The 22,993-nt window shown below is 35.2% G+C and overlaps 1 protein-coding gene across 2 annotated transcripts in view; it reads right to left on the bottom strand.

The window, feature by feature from the left end:
- Positions 1-22,993, bottom strand: part of Cd109 (CD109 molecule) — a 135,480-nt gene that overhangs the window by 11,021 nt on the left and 101,466 nt on the right. For both annotated transcript variants that reach the window (XM_047558705.1, XM_047558703.1), the window contains exons 25-31: positions 18,515-18,596; positions 15,490-15,718; positions 14,362-14,527; positions 12,223-12,413; positions 11,648-11,803; positions 4,518-4,583; positions 1,315-1,457 (exon numbers count right to left, since the gene is read on the bottom strand). In XM_047558705.1, coding sequence (XP_047414661.1) covers positions 1,315-1,457; positions 4,518-4,583; positions 11,648-11,803; positions 12,223-12,413; positions 14,362-14,527; positions 15,490-15,718; positions 18,515-18,596 — 1,033 coding nt within the window. The remainder of the gene's footprint in view (positions 1-1,314; positions 1,458-4,517; positions 4,584-11,647; positions 11,804-12,222; positions 12,414-14,361; positions 14,528-15,489; positions 15,719-18,514; positions 18,597-22,993) is intronic.

A 22,993-nucleotide genomic window follows, 5' to 3' on the forward strand; every position in this document is an offset into this window, starting at 1 on the left:
TGTGAAAAATGTAGGTCGATTATTGACAATAATAACAATTTGATGTTGTTATTCTTGAAGAGAGACCAATGCAAACTTAATAAATAATAATAATAATGAGAACCCTACTTCCCTCTTGGCTGAAAAGGAAGCCACTACAGAGATGCTGCTATTCCCCTAGTACAAAATGTCCAAGAAGGTAATGAAAGGGACAAACATGTGACACTGTGTCCCAAAGTCATGAACAAGGAGGTCCAAAGACAGTACAGATGGTAGCAATAATGCAGGTGATTCAGGCAGTGGCTCACAAGGTTGACCATCAGGATGAACACTCAGAGATAGCCCTGAGGAACATCTGGCAGCTCTGGACCACACATCTGGCTGACCTTCAGCCCAACAGCAAGCTAAGTTCAACCATAATGCTATGGCAGACAGCAACTCCTCAGTGTCAATACACCTTTATAGTAGCTCCCAGTTCAACACCAAAAAATGCAGATGTATGAGGACAGACTGACAAGAAAGAAACTGCAAAGCCTCTTGATTTAAGAACTTTCTCAGAGTTGTTCTTAAACTTGTGTGTGTGTTAATAGGACCAAGAAGCTGAAAAGGGCAGCTTCACAGACTTAGCATAAAGTCAGCAGTTCTGAGGTAGAATCTCTTTTCCTTATGAGTTAACAAGATCCTCGGATATTCTGATACAAACCAAACTAAGCATCACCTTAATCAAGTACTTCCAGATAGGGTCTAATTATCCAAGATGAAAACCTAAACTGCAATATTTTCAGTGCATTCAAAAAGACTTTTCTTCATTGAATGTGCATGTTCTTATAAAGTTCAGGATCAAAAGTATAAAAGTTAAATGGAGCAAAGTATATTATATGCATTTCTGAAAATATCAGAATGACATAGTGTATACGATGCACTAATAAAAGACTAAAAAAAGTATAAAAAGTTAAGGTTAAATATGAACCTCAAATGAAATTATTTCAACAGAAAAATAACTCGCAGCAAGTAATAACTATTTTGGAATGTTAAACATGATTGGTTACAGTTTTCCTAAATTAGATTTGTATTTTATTGATTTATATATATTTTTCTATTCAAATATGTTATAAATACAACAAAAACTTGTGAACAATTCTGGGCATGTCTAAGAAATGCTTAAAATAATTAATAGTATTTTTAGTTTGTAATTCGAAGTATAATTACATAACTGAATTCTCTATTAAATAAAAGTTCCTACATATAGTTTGGTAATTATACATAAATAAATCTTCAAATCTATTTTTTAAAGAAGAAAAAGAAGGAAGAGGAGGGACCTAACCAGATACCTACCTTGTACACACATTCAAATTCACACGATTGATATCATCTTTATTATCTTTTACATCAACATCTAAATCAAAGCCTTCTTGATTTTGGATAGATCTTTTTCTTCTAAAAGACCCTGAATCTTTCACATTATAAATTACATTGAGCTGCAATAAATAACAAATTATCAGACATAATAAATTAGCAATATATTTATTAACAATAAATTGCCATCATTTTGCATTCTAAATATTAGTTAATGATTCTCTTTAAGATAAACTGAATTAAATTTGTTATCTTCACAACTAGAAAAAATTCACTTCACTGGCTAACAATGTATCTTTAGTAACAAATATTATTACAAAATCTAATTTAAAAATTATTATTAAAATTGTTAGGTATGGGTGGGGCTGTAGGTCAGTTTTAGTAGAGTATCTGCCTACGATGTACAAGAACCTGGTTTCCAAACCCAGTACCATGAAAAAAAAAAATCAAAATAAAAATTGTTAGGTAACATGCAAAGCAAACACCATAGAACGCAGTGTGTGATATTCATTGGATATTGTTTTTACAAAGAATATAAAGCGTACCCTTGAAGAGAAAGTGAAGCTATCTTCTTGAGAGTTTTATCTAATTTCTAACCTCTAACACTAAATGGAATGTTTTTCACAAACTGGAATCTTAGAAATGCTCAGTAAGATAAATGAAAACTAAAACATGCCTGTTCAGCTGCTGGGGATTCTTTTTCATGATATGCTTTTCAAAGATGATAAAATGATGGACTTAAGTCAAACAGGTTTTCTACAGAACATAGACTGTGCACTCCACTGATATGAAAGGCACTGTGGGAACCATGGAGCAGTGTGGAGACCACTGTCTTTCTCAAAGGGATCCTAAATCAGAAGCTTAAGAATGTACTCTAAATCTCCTAGGCCAGTCTCATCCCAAGATGAAACAAAATGTACTTAAATGTTTTATTTCATCCACTTTTTTTACTACCAGGGTTCATAAGGTTTAATATTGATATACAACATTATATTTTCTTTTATTCCTACTTAAAATACACACGCACACCTCAGAAGTAAACATCTAGTGTCTTTCCTATATTTACATACTTTGAAAAAATCTCACTAAACTTCACTTTTCAAATCTAAGAGTTCTAGTCTTTTATTCTATCACAATCCAATAATCTTCTGTCATATAATCATATAATCTTCCATCTCTTGGATCATACTGATTATCTTACTCCAGTCATTCTCCAACTCTTTCTTAAACTACAACAATTCACTATTAATTTTAAGAATTATTTTCGTTACTAATTATTTCTGGAGAGGTAGATGGTTTCATAAAACTGGAAAGATGGTCTTTGTTATTTTCCTCACGATCTTTTAGTGGCATGCAATTTTCCCTTCAGAGATCAATGTCATCAAACAAGGACTATTAGATTTTTCCTGCTGCGTCATAATTAATACCCATCTACAACTAAGTGTAGGGTTTATGTATGGCCCACGGTAAAGCTCAACACTTCACACAGAATGCCAAGAAATCTTGCAGTTGATTTCCAACAGCTTAGCATTTTATTTCCCAAAAGAAGTTAACATCTTCTTCCAGAACACAAGAATCTCAATATTTATTTCTGGGTGACCAACATTTTTGCAATTATTTTCCTCCATCATGAGAAAAGACTATTGGTCATTTCTATTAGTTTTCCACATTTTTATATTGACATGGGACAGTGAACATTTTGAACACAAGGTACCACAGTTACCCCTGTGTCCTTCAAACTTCAAGTAACAAGTATTTGTTTTCAGTGATTTATCTATTTTGGCTTATCAAAAATGAATCCCAACAAGTTTGGTGATTTAAGCATACAAAATTTTTCAATTTTGTCTAAAATTACTGCAAAATTTACATTGGGATTTATTTTTTGCTGTAAAAGACAGTTCAGGGAGGCTGGGGAGATAGCTCAGTTGGTAGAGTGCTTGCCTTGCAAGCACAAGGCCCTGGATTCGATCCCCAGCACTGACAAAAAAAAAAAAAAAAAAAAAAAGACAGTTCAGGAATGAGAACTTTCTCATGGTCCTTGTAGTAAAAACCAATAGAAATTATTCACTCGCTCTCTTTCTACCCTTTTCATTGCCTACCATTTCTTTTCACTGTGATCATTTTTGCTTACTATGCTTTGAGTACCATGCAAAATAATCTTAAAATTATCAGGAAATTTCTAAATTATACCTGCTAATAAGCAAGGTATACCTGCCCTCAGAGTGTACCTGTTCTCTCAATTAGAATAAGTGTATTGATTTTTTTGAAAGTAACTTTTTTCAGTAATAGTCACTTTATTACTTTCTCAGCAAGTGTTCTGGGATTGGTTTGTCTTTTCTACCCATATGTATAATCATTTTCAGCCCCATCACATAATATTTGGGGTTTCCAATAAGATGATTTAAAGTCTGCATGATTTTCATGTATTTTCAGTGTAATATGTATTCCAGTCAGTATTTTCATACTACTTCCATTCTACTGTAGCTCCTACTATACCACAAAAAGTAGGCCTCTTTTAATTTTATTCCTGTACCAAAGCATTGAACATAATCATTCTCTAATTTTTTACTTACTATTATATGAGGATTTACATTAAAGGAATGCATTTCCTATTTTTAAGACAATAACTTGGAATGACATGCTGACCTTTATATTTTTAGACAAATATTAAGAATATGTAAGTGGGGCTAGGGATTTAGCTCAGTGGTAGAATGCTTGCCTGGGTTCCATCCTCAGCACCACATAAAAATAATAAATAAAGACAGTATGTCCATCTACAACTAAAACATATTTTTAAAAAATATGTAAGTAAATGTGTATTTGTTCATCAGGTAATAGTAGAAACTATACCAACATTACAATTCCTGAATTGCATTTTCACAAAAAAGTGGGAGTTCCCAACTATTCATTTGAATCATATCGAAGGATTTAACTCTTACTTCAAAAGGCATATAATCCCCCAAAATAATTTTTCAAATCGATTATCAGTACGTTACTCTTGTCTACTCACTAGCTCATAACACCTCTTCTACCTTTTATTAAAGAAGAATAGTACATCTTACCTAAGTCATAGAAGTAAATAATTAAGAATTTTATACAAATCACCTAAGATAAAATTTAGCAATGTTCCCAAAGAATTATTAAAAGTCACATTTAGCTTAAAAATAAACATGATTACATACCTGACAAATTGCAAATCCAAAACCATTTGCAGAAATATTAACCACAGTTGGCTGTACCACAGCAAGCTGAACAAAGGTGGGGGGGAAAAAAGTGAATGAGGGTAATTTTCCATATCTAGTTCCTTCCAAGTAGCCAAAGAAATCAGTAGGGGTAGAAGCAACCCATGGAGAATTCTGAGAGCCCTGCATGGTCTTGAAAGCAAAAGCTCACCACTTCAAGCAGTTACACACTGAGGCTTTGCTTCTATCCTCTGGAGAAGCAAGTCAGTGTGGGGTGCCACTATTCCACTGTCTTCCCAACCTCTTCAAGGTTAGTAATTTGTTCTTCAAGACCCTGTTACTTTGATGCTTGCCATGTCCCCATGTGTACAGGCTAAAAACCTCCATAAATAATACAGGCTTGAAAAGTGGCGCATACTTGATGCTGCCTGCATTCTGTCCCAACTAGTTTAATTAAAGTTGAGAAAAAATTTAACAAGCTGCAGCTGCACCTGGTCTGATGCATAGGGCTGATAAGACTGAAGTGAGTGCCACAGCAGGGAGCTGTGATTCCTGCCTCCATCTGCACCCCAACTTTTATCAGAGGACAAGTGCTTCAGGCCCTTCAACACAAATGGAGCAACCAGCATCAGAATCAATTTCACCTAACAAAACTATCAACAGTACCTGTGGAAAACCCTAACTCCTGATAAGGACTACCACTCCCATAGTAGGAGTGACTACAGAGGGCACATCCCATTTACCCTGCTGCCTATACCACATCTGCCTGAATGTTTCCACTCTTACAAGACTCACAGAGACAATGTGGAACACTCTAGGCTCAAGCTGATAAATCACAAACAAAGAAGCTACAGGAAAGTTACACTACATAGTCCACTGAAATAAACTCAACAATATGCAACAAGCCAATACCCAAATCATATTGTCAGAAGAAAGCTGCACAGGAACAAGGACACAACATAAAAGTGGAAGAGGGGTACATCCCAACAGATGCATGAATCACAACGTAGAAAAACAAGAAACATGAAAAAAATAAGGTAATATTTCAATAACTTCATAGCTCCATAGTAACAGATTTCAAGGATATTGAAGTGGATGAAATGCCAGACAAAGAATTCACAAGAATGGGTTTTTGAAAAGCTCAATAAAATCCAAGCAAATACAAATTAACAAATGAATGAACTGAAGAAGACAATGCAGGATATGAATGAGCAATTCAATAAAGATATGGAATCTGAAAAAGAACCAAATAGAAATGTTGGAAATTAAAAGCTCAATAAGTCAGATAAAATTCTCAGTTGAAAGCCTGGATAGCAGAGTAGATCAATTAGAAGAAAAGAATACTGGATTTTAAAAACAACTCTACCCAAACATTTCATTGATACAACAATAATGAAAAAAATTTAAAAGAATGAAGAGAACATACAAGATCTCTGAGTCACCATTTAAAGATCAAACATCCACATAATTGGTATACCCAAGGGGAAAAAGCAACATGTAAAGGGCACAGACCTAGCCAGTGAAATAATTATAGAAAATTTCCCAAGTCTTGGGAAAGACATGGAAATACAGGTACGGGGGCATTTAGAATTACAAATAGACATGAGCAGAAAAGAACCTTTGCACAACATATTATAGTTAAATGGCCAAATGTACACAACAAAGAAAGAATATTAAAAGCTAAAAACAAAGAAGTGCTAAGTGACATTTAAAGGCAAAACCAGTAAACTAACAGCAGATTACTCATCAGACACTCAAAAGGCCAAGAGAGAATAGAAAAGTATATTTCAAATCCTAAAAGAAAATAACTGCCAACCAAAATTACTAAACCCATCAAGGTTATCCTTCAGAATCAAAGAAAAACAAAGACCTTCCAAGATAAACATAAACAAAGAGAATTCATGACCACTAAACCAAAATTATAAAAGATACTTAAGAGAGCACATAAAAAATAAATCCCACTAGAAAAGTAGACATACAAAGGAGAAATAGGAAAGAATCAGACATCACCAATACAAGAAGCCATCAAACATCTAGGATGAATAATAGTGGAAGAAACATAAGATATTCAAAACAACTCAAAGAAAATTAACAAAATGATGGAGACAAGTATATACTTTTCAATAATAACCAAATATAAATGGTCTTAACTCTCTAATTAAAAGACTCAGTGGGCTGAAAGGATTAGGAAACAAGATCAAAAAATGTGTTGCATGCAAGAAACTGACCTCACCTACAAAGACAAATAAAGACTGAAAGTGAAAAGATAGAAAAAGATATTCCAAGCAAATGGAATCCAAAAAGCAGTGTCGCTATAATTGTATGCAACAGAATAGACTTTAAGAAAAAATCAAGAGACACAAAGAAGACACAAAGAAGGACACCCTTATGGTTTGGATCTGAAATGTCCCCACAAAAAGTTCATGTATTGAAAGTATGGTCCCCAATATGGTAAGATTCAGAGGTGGGCCTTTTAGGAAATGATTATATTATATGGGATGTAACCTCATCAGTAGAATCCGTTTGATGGTTTAATAACTTGAATGTACTACAGTGTGGTAACTATAGGTAGATAGGGCATGGCTTTATTAAGTAATTCCCTAGGGGCATGGCCCTGGGGACTACATCTGTCCCTAGTCCCTTCCTGTATCTCTCTCTTCTTCCCACCTGTGATGAGCTGAACAGCTTTCCTCTGTCATGTCCTTCTACCATGATGTTTCTGCCTTGAAGTCAGTCAAGCATGGTTCCAGACTGAATCCTCTGGAACCATTGGCTAAAGTAAATATGTCCCTCCTCTAAGTTATTCATTGTCATATACTTTGGTCACAGCAACTAAAAGCTAACTAACACAGCCACTGTTTTTCAAGGGAACAATAGAGCAAGAAGATATAATTATAAATATAAATTCACTGAATGTTGGGCACCCAATTTTATAAAACAAATGCTATTAGACATAAAGGGAGAAAGATGCCCTAATGCAACAACAGTGATAGCTCTCACCAATATAGCTATCATCTAGGAAAAAAAATGAACAAAAAAAATCAAAGTTGAATTATACTATAGATCAAACAGATTTAACAGACATCTACAGAATATTCCAGCCAACAGCTGTGGTATACACATTTTTTTCATCAGCACATGGAATTTTTTCCAGAATAGGTCATATATTAGGCTACAAAGCAAGCCTTAACAAATTAAAAAAAACTGAAATAATTTATTGCATCTTATGTGATCACAATGGAATGAAACTAGAAATCAACAGCAAGAGAAGCTATAGAAATTATTCATGGAGATTGAAAAGCACACTATTGAACAGTGGATCATAGAAGAAGTCAGAGGTGAAATTAAAGAATTCTTGAATCAAACAAAAAAGGAAACAAAACATACCAAAATCTGTGGAATACAGCAAAATCAGTACTAAGAAAAAAGTGTATAGTCATAAGTGCCTACACACACAAAAAAAAATTGAGATCTCAGATAATCTAATCATTCATCTCAAGGTTTTTGAAAAATAAGAATAAACCAAACCAAAAATTAGTAGAAGAAAAGAAATTATGAACATCAGAGCAGAAATACATGAAATAAAGTCTAAAAGAACAATACAAAAGTCAGTGAAATTAAGATTTGGTCCTTTAAAATGATAAATAAAATTGACAAATCCTTATCTAAACTAACCAGAAGAAAAAGAAGATCCAATACAAGGAGACAATAAAAGAAAAAGCACTGAAATTCAAAGGATCATTAGAGAATATTTTTTAAAACTCTATGACAATAAATTAGAAAATGTGAAAGAAATGTACAAATTTCTAGACACATGTGACCTACCAAAACTGAACCAAGAGAATATAAAAACTCCTAAATGGATCAATAAAAATAATAAAATTGAAGTTGTAAGAAAAAGTCTCCAAAAAAAGATAAGCTTAGGACCAAATGGATTCACCACTGAACTTTACCAGACTTTTGGACAAACTAATACCAATGCTTCTCAAACTGTTTCATAAAATAAAAAGAAGAAACACTTCCAAACTCTTCTGCAAAGTCAGTATTTCCCTGCCACCAAAACCTGATAAGGACACAATAAAAAAGAACAATAAGAATCAATATCCTTGATGAACATAGATGTAAAAATTATCAATAAAATACTTGCAAATTGAATTCAATAGCACATTAAAAAGATAATACACCATAATCAATTCAGCTTTACTCCAGGGATGCAAGGATGGTTCAACACACACAAATCAATAAATGTAATATAACACACTAGTAGAATTAAGGATAAAAATCATATGATCACCTCAATAGCTGTAGAAAAGACCTTTGATAAAATTCAACATTACTTCCTGATAAAAAAAAAAAGCCCTAAATAAAGTAGGTATAGAAGAATCATGGTTCAACATAACAAAGACTCTCTATGGCAAACCCATGACCACCATCATATCAAATGGGAAAAAACTGAAAACATTTTCTCTAAAACCAGGTACAAGACAAGAGGGTATCCACTCTCACTCTTATTCAGTATAGTACTGGATATTCTAACCACAGCAATCAGGCAGGAGAAAAATAAAATGCATACAAATAGGAAAGGAAGAAGTCAAATAGCCCATGTTTGCAGATGATATGATTGCATACAAAGAAAATCCTAAAAACTCCACCAAAAGATTTTTAGAACTGATAAACAAATTCAGTAAAGTAGTGGATACCAAATCAATACACCCAAATCAGTAGCTTTTCCATATGCCAATAATGAACTCACTGAGAAAGAAACAATTCCATTCGCAATACACACACACACACACACACACACACACACACACAAATTAAGATATCTAGGAATAAACCTCATTAACAATGTGAAAGACCTCTACAATGAAATTACAAAACACTGAAGAGAAACTGAAGACATTAGAACATCAAAAGACCTCCCATGTTCATGGGTTGGGAGAATTAATATTGTCAACATGGCCATACTACTCAAAGTGATCTACAGATTCAATGTAATCCCCATCAAAATACTCATGACATTTTTCATAGAATTAGAAAAAGAAATCAGAAAATTTATATGTAAACACAAAAGATCCCAAATAGTCAAAGCAATTTTGGGGGAAAAAAAGCAATGCTGAAGGCAGTAAAATACCTTGATTTCAAAACATATTACAGAGCTATAGTAACAAAAACAACATGGTATTGGCATAAACGCAGATCCACAGACCAACAGAACAGAATGGAGGACCCAGAAATAATATCTTCAGCTAAATGATTCTCAGCAAAAGTTAAAGGAGGGCCTCTTCAACAAATGGTGCTGGGGAAATTGGATATCAACAATGCAAAAGACTGAAACTCCACCCCTACCTCTCTCCCTTTACAAACATCAACTCAAAATGGATCAGAGACCTTAATTTAATACCTGAAACTTTGAAACTACTACAGAAAAACACAGGGGAACACTTCAAGATATTGGCACAGATAATGATTTCCTGGGTAGGAATCCAACAGCCCAGGAAACAAAAACAAGGGTTGACAAATGGGATTGCATCAAATTAAAAAGCTTCTTCACAGCTACAGAAATATTCAACAGATTGAAGAGATAACTTGCAGAATGGGAGAAAATCTTTACCAGCTGTTCATCTGGCAAAAGTTTAATATGCATAATATATAAATAATTCAATAAGGTTAACAACAAAAACAAGTATTCCAATTAATAAATGGGCAAATCACCTGAAAAGACATTTCAAAAAAGAATAAGTACAAATGGCTAATAAATATATGAAAAAGTGCCCCACATCTCAGCCATCAAGGAAATGTGAATCAAAACTCCATTGAGATTACATCTCATTCCAGTTACCATGCCCATTATCAAAAAGAAAGAAAGGAGGGGAGGGAGGAAGGGAAAGATAATAAAAGAAAAAAATTCTGGTGAGGATGTGAAGAAGAAAAAGGAACCCTTATACGTGGTTGGTGAAAATGTAAATTAATACAGTCACTATAGAAAACAGTATGAAGGTTCCTCGAAATACTCCAAATGAAAATACCATATGATCCAGCTACACCATTCCTGGTTATGTATCCAAAGAAAATGAAGTCAGCAAGCATAAGAGATACCTGCATGCCCATGTTTAACCAAGATAGTGAATCAGCTTAAGTGCCCATCAACAGAAGAATCGGGAAAGAATATATGGAGTATATATAATAGAGTGTTATTCAGCTCTAGAGAAGAACAAAATCACGTCTTGTGCAAGAACAATAGATGGAACTGGAAGATGATATGTTGCTCAAAATGAGCCAGACCAGAAAGTCAAGTAACACACATTTCCTCTCATATGTGAAAACTGAAAAAAAAGAAAGATGACCTGAGAAGCAGAATAGCAACTACTAGGAATTGGAAGGAAAGTGAGGGGGAAGTAGTGGAGGCTGAACATGACCAAAGCTCAATACCATACATTATAAGAATGTACAGGGCTGGGGAGATAGCTCAGTCAGTGGAGTGCTTGCCTTGCAAGCACAAGGCCCTGGGTTTAATCCCCAGCACTGAAAAAAAAAAAAAAAAATGCACAGTGAGGCCTGGGGTTGTAGCTCAGTGGTAGAACCCTTGCCTAGCATGTGTGAGGCACTGAGTTTGATCCTCAGCACTACATATAAATAAGTAAATAAAATAAAGGTTCATTCACAACTAAAAACAAAAAGCTTTTTTAAAAAAAGAAAGCACAGGGAAACCCATCCAGTTATATAAGTAATATAATTTTAAAAGTTACCAATCTCTCTCAGGCTCAGTTTTACCAAATGGACAACAGCAATAAAAGTTCTTATCTTAGAATTGGTTTGATAAGGAAATGCAACAGCAGATATGAAGTAAGCTAACATGGTCCCTGTGAAGAACAGGAATGCAATGCGTGTTTATCCCTTCCAATGTGGAAGTCCCCATGTTTTCTCCTTTTCCACCATTGTTTCCAAAGTTCCTATCTCCTCCACCCTTCCTGAGATCAGAAAATTCAACCAAAAGAGGGCACCCCCACCGTCTCTCTGCAGGGCTCTGGAAAAAGTCGTTGCTGATGTCAGTAGATTAGAAATAAATCAGTATTCCAGTATAAAGAACCAACTGCACAGAATTTTAAATAACTACCCCTTGTTCACACCTCTGCTGTCTGAAGGAGAAAGCGGTTGTGTGTATCAATCAGAAACTTTACAGGACTCGGTGAGCTTGGCTCCAGCACAGTCACTTGGACATTTGTCCTTTCTGTACTCATTAGAGCTGCAAATTCAGACAGTGCCTTTAAGGCCACAATGGTATCCTGTTAAGAGAAGAAAAACGATTGCCCAAATAAGTATATATCAAGGTTCCCAAAGAGTAGACAGATTTAGGAAACCTGCTGTACATTCATCTACCCTCCTTGAGAATGGAAGACTTCCTAACTCATCTTTGAATCTCCTGGCTCAGAGAATAGCAGGGGCTCAGAAAACATTTGCTGCATAAAACTGAGCATCCACTCTTTTATCAGTTACTACAGATACAAAATAGCCAATACACATAGGGAACTAATTTATTCCATACAAATGTCAGATATGAAGTTCATATTTTAAAAATACAGAGTATCTTAAGTCTTGGAGTTAAGATACCAAACTTTTTAAAATGGGTAACTTTTATGAAATCATGAAGAAAAAAAAAGGAACTCTACCCCTAATTTAAAGAGGAAAAACTATCATCTCTCACCTGGGTAGATGCAAAACCTCCCAAGCTATTTCTTTGCCTGCTTAGCCACCTCATAATTGGGATTCCCTCAGAAATTTGAAACTGCAGGAAGTGTGAGAGTAGTGCATAGGCTGCAACTTCAATATCCAGAGAGCGTGGCTGCCAGGACTCAGAAAGCGTAGACACTGATGACACCCAGAACTGCATGCCTCCTAAAAAAGAAAAGGACTAATGTTTGAATTAACTATCAAAATTACATTTAATTCCATTAAATATTCCTACACTGATCCATGTTCTACTTGATAAGCATAAAAATAATTTAGTCTAAAGAATACATATATTTTAATCTATGTATGTGTGTACCAAGCTAGCATTATGTATATGCAGACACACACAAACACACATACATACTTACATATGTCACTTTTTTTTTTTATTGTAAACAAATGGGATACATGTTGTTTCTCTGTACATGGCGTAAAGGCATACCATTTGTGTAATCATAAATTTACATAGGGTAATGTTGTTTGATTCATTCTGTTATTTTTTTCCCCTTCCCCCCCACTCCTCCCACCCCTCTTTTCCCTCTATACAGTCCTTCCTTCCTCCATTCTTGCCCCCTTCACATATGTCACTTTTTAAGCTATTACCACTTAGAAATTTTAGTCCTTTTTCTACTGCCTCTATTTAAGGATGCTTTAAGAAACTATTTTTCCCAAGAGAAATTCCATATGTTTGGCTTCAGACTAAATGACTATAAATAAAAGAAAAAACATTATATTCCAGAAAATAATGTATATAATTTATCTGACCAGGACATCCCCCAAATAGTTGAGGACACATGGGAAAGAATCCTGTTTTGGGAATCTGCCACTAACTAGTGCTCACATTCTGGGAAACCTCTCCCTTTTTCCTAATACCTTTCACAGTTTCTGAAGTCTGTAAACACTTTCTATATTTATCACTTCTTGAATAAACAGAACTTTGAATCAGTAGGCATTATTTAAAATTATGTCTGCCCACCCACCCCCTCTCTCTTTCTCTCTTACACACATACATGTACATCTAACTTCTTTATACAGCCACTTGGGTAGTAACTACACTTGTGCTTTTGTCCTTTTGTAGCCAAAAAGCAATCCCCATTCAAAAAAAAAAAAAAAAGCCAGAAGTCATAAACACAACCCACTTACTAGTAGCACCTCTTTTATTATTTTTATAATTACTATTATTATATTTATTTTATTATATTTTTATAATTATGCATTATAATTACATAATAGTGTGATTCATTGTTACATATTCACACAAGCACATACCATAATTTGGTCAACTTCATTCTCCAGAACCTTTCCTTTTCCTTCCGTTCTCCCTCTCTCTAGTGTTCTTCCTCTACTCTATAGGTCTCCCTTCTATTTTCATTAGAGTCTCCCCAGTCCTTTTCCTTTTTTCTAAATTCCAGCATATGAAGATAAGTATATGACCCTTGACTTTCTGAGTCTAACTTACTTCACCTAACAATGCTCTGAAGTTCCATCCATCTTCCTGCAAATGACATAATTTTGTTCTGTATAGCTGAATAAAACTCCATTGTATGTATGTATGTATGTATGTATGTATGTCATCTGTTGACAGACACCTAGGCTGGTTCCATAATTTGGCCGTTGTGAATTGTGCATTTGCAGCACTTTTTGATACTTGCATTTAGATTGTATTTTTGAGCACTTGCTACAAGACAGGCTCTGCACAAGATCTCATTTAATTCTCAAAGCAATCCTAATACAGGTGTTATTCCCACTTTACAGGTGGGGAAACTGGGGCTCTTAAAGGTAAGTTGCAGAATTAGGATTTGAACCCAAGTCTCTCTAGAACCCAAGGTCTTAAGGAACACTTCAAGTCAAAAATGGTATCAGAACTTAAAGGGTAGGTGATGACATACAGCAGAACATATCTAAAAGAAGGACATACCTGAGTCCCAAAATTCTACAGACAACTCCCAGGGAGGCTAGAGGCATCATCACCATGTCAGGCCCATCCTGAACTCATTCTGCTTCATTTTTGTAAATGTAACCAACTTCATACTTATCTTATAAAATCTTCTCACTTAATTTACATATTCCATAAGGCTTTTGCCCAACAACCTCAATTCAATTCATACATTACCTTCTTGTTCTGCACGCTCAGTCAGCAAGTTCAAAGCTTCCTTTGCTTTAGGACTTCTCACTGATGACAACGCATAAGTTATAAGAGCTAGAGTATAATTGTCTGAAATTCCTCTATCGAATTCGGACTCCAAAAATGTGACAGAGTCTTGCACATCAATATTGGACTTGAAAGAAAAATGCATATTTTACTACTCAACTCATAACCACACAGTAAAACAAAAAGTACTTTGAAACATACATTCAAAAAATTTTTTCAATATTTCTTAAGCACCTAATCTTGACCTAGGCAATAAGAACCAACAGTGCTCATTGACATTTAAAGATCTGCTATGCATTTTGAAAATAATACGGCTTTCAATTGTTATAATTAAATAGGAACAATTCTTTTGAAAAAATAAGACATAAAAAGTGGAGCTTTTGCTACTGTTTGAGTATCATAAACTCAGATAAGAAAAGAAAATATAGCTTAAGAAAGATATTTCTCAGATTTAATCTCAGATAGTGAATCTCTAAATTCAGGGAAAAGTTTATGACTAGTGCTGGGCTAGGAAAACAGTAGGAGTTTAATAAAGAGAATAGGTATCGATCTTATGAAATGCAATTGACAGTAACAGTAAGATGTCAAATAGCAAGACAGTTCTGGAGCACAATTAAGTTCATGAGCATAACTTTCCATGCACACTCATTCTCATGCAAGCAACCATGCCGAAAGAATGTCTTTTCACAATATGGGTGTGCTTTGCACTACATCAACTGACATTGCAATTGTTCCATGGTATTTTAAAAATAAAAATCCTTCACAACCTCATCTTGCTAGAACACATTCCCAAGATTTAAGAATATTCTTTTCCCTAACAATAATAAAATAGGTATTGACTTCCCTCACTAATAACAAGGACAACATCTATGTTAGAAAATATGATTCTCCTCTTCCAAAAAGTGATTTAATATTTTTATACTCAGATATCAGAATGTGGCCACAAATGAAAAGCAAGGGCACCCAAATTCAGATTCTAAACTTAGCAATGTAAATTGCAAAACTCTTTAAGCCTCCAGACATATATTTGACTCACCAAAATCTACCTTCCTTAGATTTCCTACCTGTCATTTATTATTGATTAAGTACCTGATACTTCTTGTATCCCAGGAGAGAAGTCACAATATAGGCTGTAAGTGTTACTGGACTTTTAGTGCCACCTTGCAGTTCACTATGGATCACTCTTCCTGGCTCCCAAAATTCACCATTGGATTTCTGATGTCCTTTGAGCCAAGTATATGTTCTGTGTAACACATTCTGATCAATATCTATGTAAGGATCAGCTTCAAGGAAACATCTTAAAACAAAAGCTGACAACCTTGGTGAAAAGGAAGGAAAGACATAAAACACACTTTACAAAGTTCTCCAAGTAATACTGAGCAAGCAAAAAACAACTCTTTTCCCCACCAAAAAATTCACCTCTGAAAAAGAAAAGCAGGGAAGAAAGACAGAAGAGAGACAACATGAATAAATAACTGCCTAGCAGGTAGAACTGGTTTCTACTTGAGCATGGCCAAGAAATTTCAGGTTGAGTCACAAAATATCAGATTTGAAAAGGAATTTAGAAACCTGTGGGAAGCCGTCCTTATTTAGCAGAATCAGACTAGGCTGAGCCATGGGACTCAGAGGCCTGCCTTCTAGGAACTGCCAGGAAGCATGTGGTGCTGTGTGGGAGTGGTTCCCTGTCTCCTTCTAGAATTTTCCCCCTAAGACAATGGCTTCCCTAACTCCACCCTTTCCTGTCCATCACAGAAGAAGCTCCTCCTGCTCCTGGCCCCCCTTTACCTGTCTGTTATAAATAAAGGAGAGTTGGGTGAGTAGTTGTTGTAAGAGGCCAGAGCTGGTATGGCCAGACCCGTCATGCCCCCTCTCATTTGAAAAGAGTACTGGCTCTTATGTGTTTTGCTTATTGAGTAGATTAAGTTTTTTGAGTAACTGAGTGATATACTGCCAACATTCTCCTCTGGCAATTAACCCTTTTCTCCTCCACGCAGGATGTGGCAGAGAGGACCCCCACAGAAACCACCTAATCCAGTCTCATCATTTTATAGATTGAAATATTGGCACTCCAAAAGAGTTAAATGAATTGTTCAAGGTTACTCATCATTGTATTCCTCTACACATGTACCAACAGTCTTAAACACATATGACTCAGTATAAAGCTGTGGATGAAGGATGTACAGTTCACTAGCTAACTGAGGTCCTCTACATGAGGAGAATGGGCATTTTCTCTCTTACAGTACTGCAGCACATAGACCCCATCTGCTTGATCCAAATCTGACCCTCAGGCAAAACAACCCAGGGCATGTTTCTGTCTGCACCCCCCCACACATCTGTCAATAGTGCCAATATCTAGGAATGATTCTTAAAGAGAGAAGGAGAACAGAAGAAAGGGCAAGGAAGAAGGGAAAAAGGGGGGAAGGAAGTGAGAGAGGAGGGAAGGAAGGAAGGCAAACAAGGAGGTGGGGAGGGAAGAAGGTGAGGTTTATGCAACAGAGACACTATGTGGCCCAAAATATCTGAAGTATTTACTGTCTGACCCTTTACAGAAAATGTTTGCCAACCCTGATGCAGAACACTATATTAAAGTAAAAAGGATGTACAAAATCTTCTATTTATGGATCTATAACCTGACTTGTGATTAAGAGAAAATTTGAAGCAGATCTATTTCATCTTATGAAAGGTTTAGCTTGAAAAATATTACTAATATTCAATAATATCAAGTTCTCCTTTGAATATTAATGTTCAATAATACCCAGTTTTCCTTTACTTTGAGTATGCAGAGGAATTCACTTCCCTGCCCCCTTAAAGTTAGGAATGGCATGTGACCAGCTCTGATGATGATAAAGTAAGTAGAAATATTACACTTAGACTAAAGCATCCAATTGTCAGTGCTAGATACTCCAGCCTTCTCTTTCAGGGCGGTGGCAAGCCTAGAGCCTCCTGTTCTGATGGTGAGTTGCTGGTTGCAGAAGCACAGAGAACAGAGTCCCCTGCTAACCCACAATGGAAATGCAGCAAGAACAAGAGATAGACCATTGTTGATATGCTATTGAGATTTAGGATTTACTGCTATAGTTTGGATCTTGTGTTCCAACACATATGTTAAAGACTTGGTCCCCAGAAGGGGACTGGGGAGTGGTAGAACCATTGGTGAGAGGTAGGGTCTTGTGGGAAGTCCTTAGATCATTTGGGGCATGGATCCAATGGGGTTGTCAGACCTTGACCCCTTCTACCTTCTTTTTTGCTTCCCAGACAGGAGGTCAGTGCTTTTGTTCTGCCATAGTTCTGCCATGATGTGCTGCCTCTCCAAAGACCCAAAACAAAAGGGCCAACCATGGACTAGAATATGCAAAAATAAGAGCCAAAATCTTTTCTCTCTCCCTCTCCCACTCTTCCTCTCCCCACCTTCAAAAAAAAAAAAAAAAAAAAAAAAAAAAAAAGAATGAAAGAAAGAAAAAAAAAGCTTTGTAATACATTCTTTTAACATTATTTTTCAGTGATGATGATCAAACGCAGGGCCATGCTAGGTAGGTGCTCTGCCACTGAGCTATATACCAGTCCAATCTTTCTCTCTATAAGTAGATTATCTCAGGTATTTTGTTGCGGTGACAGAAAGTTGACTAACACAGTCAATTTTATTCTGAAATATGAAATCAAAGATAGTGCGAAGACAGATTAATTATCCAAAATCAGTGACATTGAGATTCATTCAAGAGGAAACTCCAAATGCGCAGTACTTAATTCAATCATTGTTTGTTTAAAAAAAAAATTAAAGAAACCACATAGACTGTATTAACAAAACACTTGCACTAATCACATCAGATTATGGAAAAAACTATGTCACAATAATCAATTTTCCTTGTCAGAAGCATTATTACTTTTAGTGCTGTTTTTCCTACAAAAGAGAAATTACAATTTATCTTTTCTAAATAAAAAGTATTTGATTTATTAATGTTTTAAACCATGCTTTAAAAAGAATCCCTTTTATGGGACTATGGGAAAAGCAGCTGCCAAGTCTATACACAGAGACATGTCTATCAATTCCATGGCCAGTGTGACCTGGTAAAAGCCCATTCCATGACATATGAGTTGGATTGTCAAAAGCACTTACCAAGTGCTCCCAGAAGGGTCATTATTACCAAAAGCACTGAAGGAGCCATCATCCCTCTGGTAGAGAAGTTCCCTCTGGTAACCTGAAGACACAGAAATGGACCACTATTCAATGTAATCAACTTGCCATGAATAAAAGTTTCTAATAATGACTCTGTATTGAGGAAATAGAGCAGAGAAATGGAAACAAGAAAACATAAACCAACACCTAATCATGAGTACTTACTATGTTAAGTGTTATAGGAAATTTAAAATACTAGGACTTTTGAAGTAGAATGCAGAAAATAAGAACTATAATATCCCCAAGTTAAATCCAAAAGAATACCACAGCATAGACAATACTTCAAGACCTTCAAAAGCAAGCAAATTAAAGGCAGAGTTTTATTTAACCTCCAGTGTTCACCACAATGGTTTTGTGCTTAGTCATCTAAAATTATTTGATGCCTAAAAATATGTATATATATTACTTATGGTATCATAATTAAAGTTTATAAGGCCCCAAAAGAAAGTAAAAATACTTTCTATTCTTAGGCCAGCAACAGATGGGAGGAAATGCTATATAATCTAAGATAACATCTCTTAAATTTTTTTATCATGGCTAACTGAGGAAAATCAAAAAAATCAACTGGTCTGCCTACCACAGCAATTCCACATTTCCACTAAAAAAAGTACTTGGTCATGAAACTTAAGTATTACTATTAAAAGTAAGAATTGGAGAGGGATGTTTAGGCTCAAATATCTGCCTTCATAAACGCAGATGTTTCATATTTGCAAACAAACGATTTCAAATCAAATGCAGTTGTTTCATATTTGCAAAGTAATACATACAGGACCAAGTCCAATGACTGAGAAATCATAAGCCAAACACAAAGGATCCACCAAACAATCTGCTTTTGCCATTAAGTCCCAAACTTTCCTCCTTGAGTCTTTCCACAATAAACATTCAATCTGAGTATCTGAATAAGATACAATAAAACAAAACCCATAAAGAAAAAAAGGTACTATGTTCCACAATAATCTTTAAGACTTAACATCAAAAGGAATATGAACATGTAAAGTGATAACAATTTTGCTCAGTTTGAAGAAGGGAACATTAGATTATGATTTTGTACAACTGAAATATGATGGTACAGTAATTAAATAGGCCACCTTCATTCAACACTGACTAGGTATCAAGAACTGCTCAGGGTCCTTTGCAAGTATTAACTCAGGTAATTCTCACAACAACCCTGTGGTGTAGATGCTACTATTATCCTCTTTATACAGATGATGAGGCTGAAACTCAGAGGATAAAAATACTACCTGCACAATCACACAACTGGTAGATAGTGAAAGTGGGATTAGCCAAGGTCTAACTAGCTCCAGATAATTCACAGAACTCTTTCAATGATTAAACATGACACTGCATGAAAAGCCCTTAGCACGATACCTTTTACATGGCAAATTCTCAACAAAAGATAGACATTGGTCTCTGAATGGAGTGTGGGAAAGGTTTTCTAAGCACCAAATATGACAAAATAAAAATTGAAAAGTTTGACTATTAAAAAATATTTTAAACTCTTCAATGAAAAAAAAGCACCTGTAAGTGAAGTTGAAAAAAATAAAAGGATATATTTGCAATATATAAAATGGATAAATAGCTAACATAAATAATAAATTTATTTGTATATATGTTGACATTACATATACATATATAAAGAATTTTTTTAACTTATGGAAAAGATTTTTTAAGTCCTATAGGAAAAAAGCAAACAAAAAGATAAGAAGAAACAGATCACAGATAAAAAGATGAACTTAAATATATGAAAAATACTCAGCTTCATCACAGGAGAAACTTAAACTAAACTTACAGTGACCTACCATATCTTACTCGTCAGATTAGCAAAGTTTCAAAAGCTTGAACACTCATTCTGTAAGGAAGACAGTATTCATTCATCACTATAGGAGATTCAAAATGGTACACCAACTATGTAGGAGAATATCTTTCCCCTTTGAGCCAGTATCCCCCTTCTGGTAATCTACCCTGAAGATATGCCTCCAACAACACAAAAATATATAGGCAGATTATTCATTTTAGCATTATTTATAATTATAAAATATTGAAAACTACCTAGTGCCAAATCAGAAATTGGTTGAATAAACAACTGTACCTATGTACAACAAAGTACTATGCAACTGTGAAAAAAGAAAGAGGAATATCTCAGTAAATCAATGTCATTTCTTGGACATACCTTTAAATTAAAAGGCCCAAATCTAAAATAACATATATAGTATGGTACTTTTTGTACAATAAAAAGAGGAAATAAAAAGCATATGAATATGTGTTTTCTTTGCAAAAAGAAGAAACTAATAAAGTAGGCTACTCACAGGGTGTAGGGAGAAGACAAAGGAGAGGGAAAGACATCCCTTTAAACATACTTTTAAAAATAAGATTAGCTTTTGGCAACATGTTATTTTTTTGCATATTCAAAAAACAAATACAAATGGAAAAAATAAACAATGAACTTTATTATGAACACTACTGTAGTTCATTTTACCATGTTTTAGTTTTTTATACAATCTTGGGGAAAAAAACAGCATAGAAGTTCTTCATTTTTCAGAGGCAATCAGGGATCACAGAGAAGCAGAATAATTTCTTAATATTCACAAACAATATTAGCAAAAGAGTATAAGACATTCTCCCCCGTTTTCCAACTCAGGACTAAATCTACCAGATAGCCAGAGTTCAACTGTGAACTCGATCTAACAGGGAAGTGGAGGGGAGAGGAGACGTTTGGGGCCCTCCATCATTACAGGAGGTTCTTCTGGGAGAGAAAGCCATGTACTTCCAAGCCCCCACATCACATCAACAACTGCAGTTCCAAGTATGAGATCTTGTAAAACTGGTCAGAGAGCTGAGATCATGGAGATGAGATCAGTGCTTATGGAAATTACCCTTCAGGTGGCTGACCTCCAACATTCCCTGTTAATATCAACAACTAGCGCCATTCTTCCACTAGGGGCAGCCAGCCCAGAGGAAAAGAGGAGCCACATGAACTGACTTAGATAAACCTGAGAGTCTAAACCTCCAGCTGTACTCCCAAGAAAAAATAAAGGAAACAAGCAGAACCCAGAGAGAAGAACTTATATGACTCTCTGTGTGGGAGTCCCCTGTGAGGTTTCCCTCCTCATGTCACACCACATGCATGTTGGAGAACCCTTAGCTGTTTATCCTCCAGCGCATCCTAGTACATCAGGCATCATTTCCACTCCATGAGCAGAAAAGGGTACTGTTCATGGAGCTGTAGCTTTTGTTGTTAATAAAACAATTCAACATTCCAGTGTAGTCACCTGAGTTGTTGACTTTTCATCATAATAGGTAAGAAAGTTAAAAACGTGGTTTTTTATTTCTCCAAAAGTTTACGGAAAAATAAGAGTATTGTTTTTGAATTAATAGTTTTTGACTTTGGAAAGTAATAGCATAAGCAGAATTGTCAGAAGCTTCTGAAAATTGAAATACAGAAGGAAGAAGTCAAGAGGGCTGGGGATATAACTCAGTTGGTAGAGTGCTTGCCTTGTAAGCCCAAGGCCCTGGGTTCAAATCCCCAACACCACCAAAAAAAAAAAAAAAAAAAAAAAGAAGAAGAGACTTTTAGGATAATGACCCAGGAAGCACTGTTTATAAATGACCAAACAAGGCATACACTTTTCAGGGTCATGAATTTTCTTTGGGCTAACCATGAATAAAAAAATCTTCAGAATTTATCATGATAAAGATGAAAGTACTGTTTACAGAAACACATCAAAAATTAACATTCCAGGACTTCAGATGGAGCTCAGTGGTAGAGCACTTGCCTCACATACAGGAGGGCTCTGGGTTTGAACCCCAGCAGCACCAAAAAAAAAAAAAAAAAAGTAACATTCCAAAATATATTTTGGCTTGGTTTACCTTAAATATCAAAATTATATGTAAATGAAAGAAGTAAAATCAGCTCTTTGTTACTATGTGAAGCACTTTCTCTAGCAAAAGCTGATAAAGATATTTTCTGACTTGAGATGAGATAAAGATGTTTATGGTTTTTTCTCCTCCAGCTTCTTCACTATTACCTCCAGCCATACTTGTGACGACCAAAGGCAGCAAAATTCTGAAGCCCTTTTTTCCTGTTTTTATTTCAATAGATAAAAATATAATGTGTTTCAACTAGACTTGGTCTGAGTCTCACTTGAAAAAATTGAGCTGCAGGCACTACAACTTGAATATCTGGGGAAAATGAGAGGTTTAAATCTTTAATTAATAGGTTCAGGATTTCCAGTCCTTATCAGAAATGGTTTTCATTTTATGATTCTGCTTTTCATTTTTTTTAAACAACAAAATACACACACTTCATTCAATGATGTAGCTGTTGTTTTGACCCCAAAAAAATCAATGGGTCAGGTTACAGGTTCCTGGGCCAAGCATGATTTAAGTAAAACAATGCGCTGTTCATAAATGACATTTAAA

Source organism: Sciurus carolinensis, chromosome 7 (genome assembly GCF_902686445.1).
Source record: "Sciurus carolinensis chromosome 7, mSciCar1.2, whole genome shotgun sequence".
In the NCBI taxonomy this organism is placed as follows: domain Eukaryota; kingdom Metazoa; phylum Chordata; class Mammalia; order Rodentia; family Sciuridae; genus Sciurus; species Sciurus carolinensis.